Genomic DNA, 223 nt, shown 5'->3' with positions numbered 1-223 from the left:
AAAAGCAAAGAATAAACCAGATCGCTTATCGTGAACTTGAGCGAAGTGAACGAAGCAACTTAATAAAAAACTACAAAATTGCAAAAATATCAAAACGTGTCCGCCCTCAAAGCCGTTTTAGGTTTAAATCACTCAAAACTCGTTGTGCTAGAAAGTTCCTACTTGTTACTCACTGCCTTTGAAAACCTCAAATTGCCTCTATTTTCCAAAAACCCACATAAAG

General features: G+C 36.3%; 1 protein-coding gene across 1 annotated transcript in view; it reads right to left on the bottom strand.

Moving 5' to 3' along the window:
- The window catches only part of LOC109535919 (cytoplasmic dynein 2 heavy chain 1), a gene marked incomplete in the record, with an annotated part of 19,441 nt that overhangs the window by 18,987 nt on the left and 231 nt on the right, over positions 1-223 (bottom strand). The window contains 1 exon segment of the mRNA XM_048660689.1: positions 174-223. Within this exon segment, the coding sequence (XP_048516646.1) occupies positions 174-223 (50 nt within the window).

This window comes from Dendroctonus ponderosae, unplaced genomic scaffold (assembly GCF_020466585.1).
Source record: "Dendroctonus ponderosae isolate FM_Combo_2020 unplaced genomic scaffold, Dpon_F_20191213v2 Dpon_F_20191213_1, whole genome shotgun sequence".
Taxonomy (NCBI): domain Eukaryota; kingdom Metazoa; phylum Arthropoda; class Insecta; order Coleoptera; family Curculionidae; genus Dendroctonus; species Dendroctonus ponderosae.
This window is presented reverse-complemented; position numbering and strand designations above follow the sequence as displayed.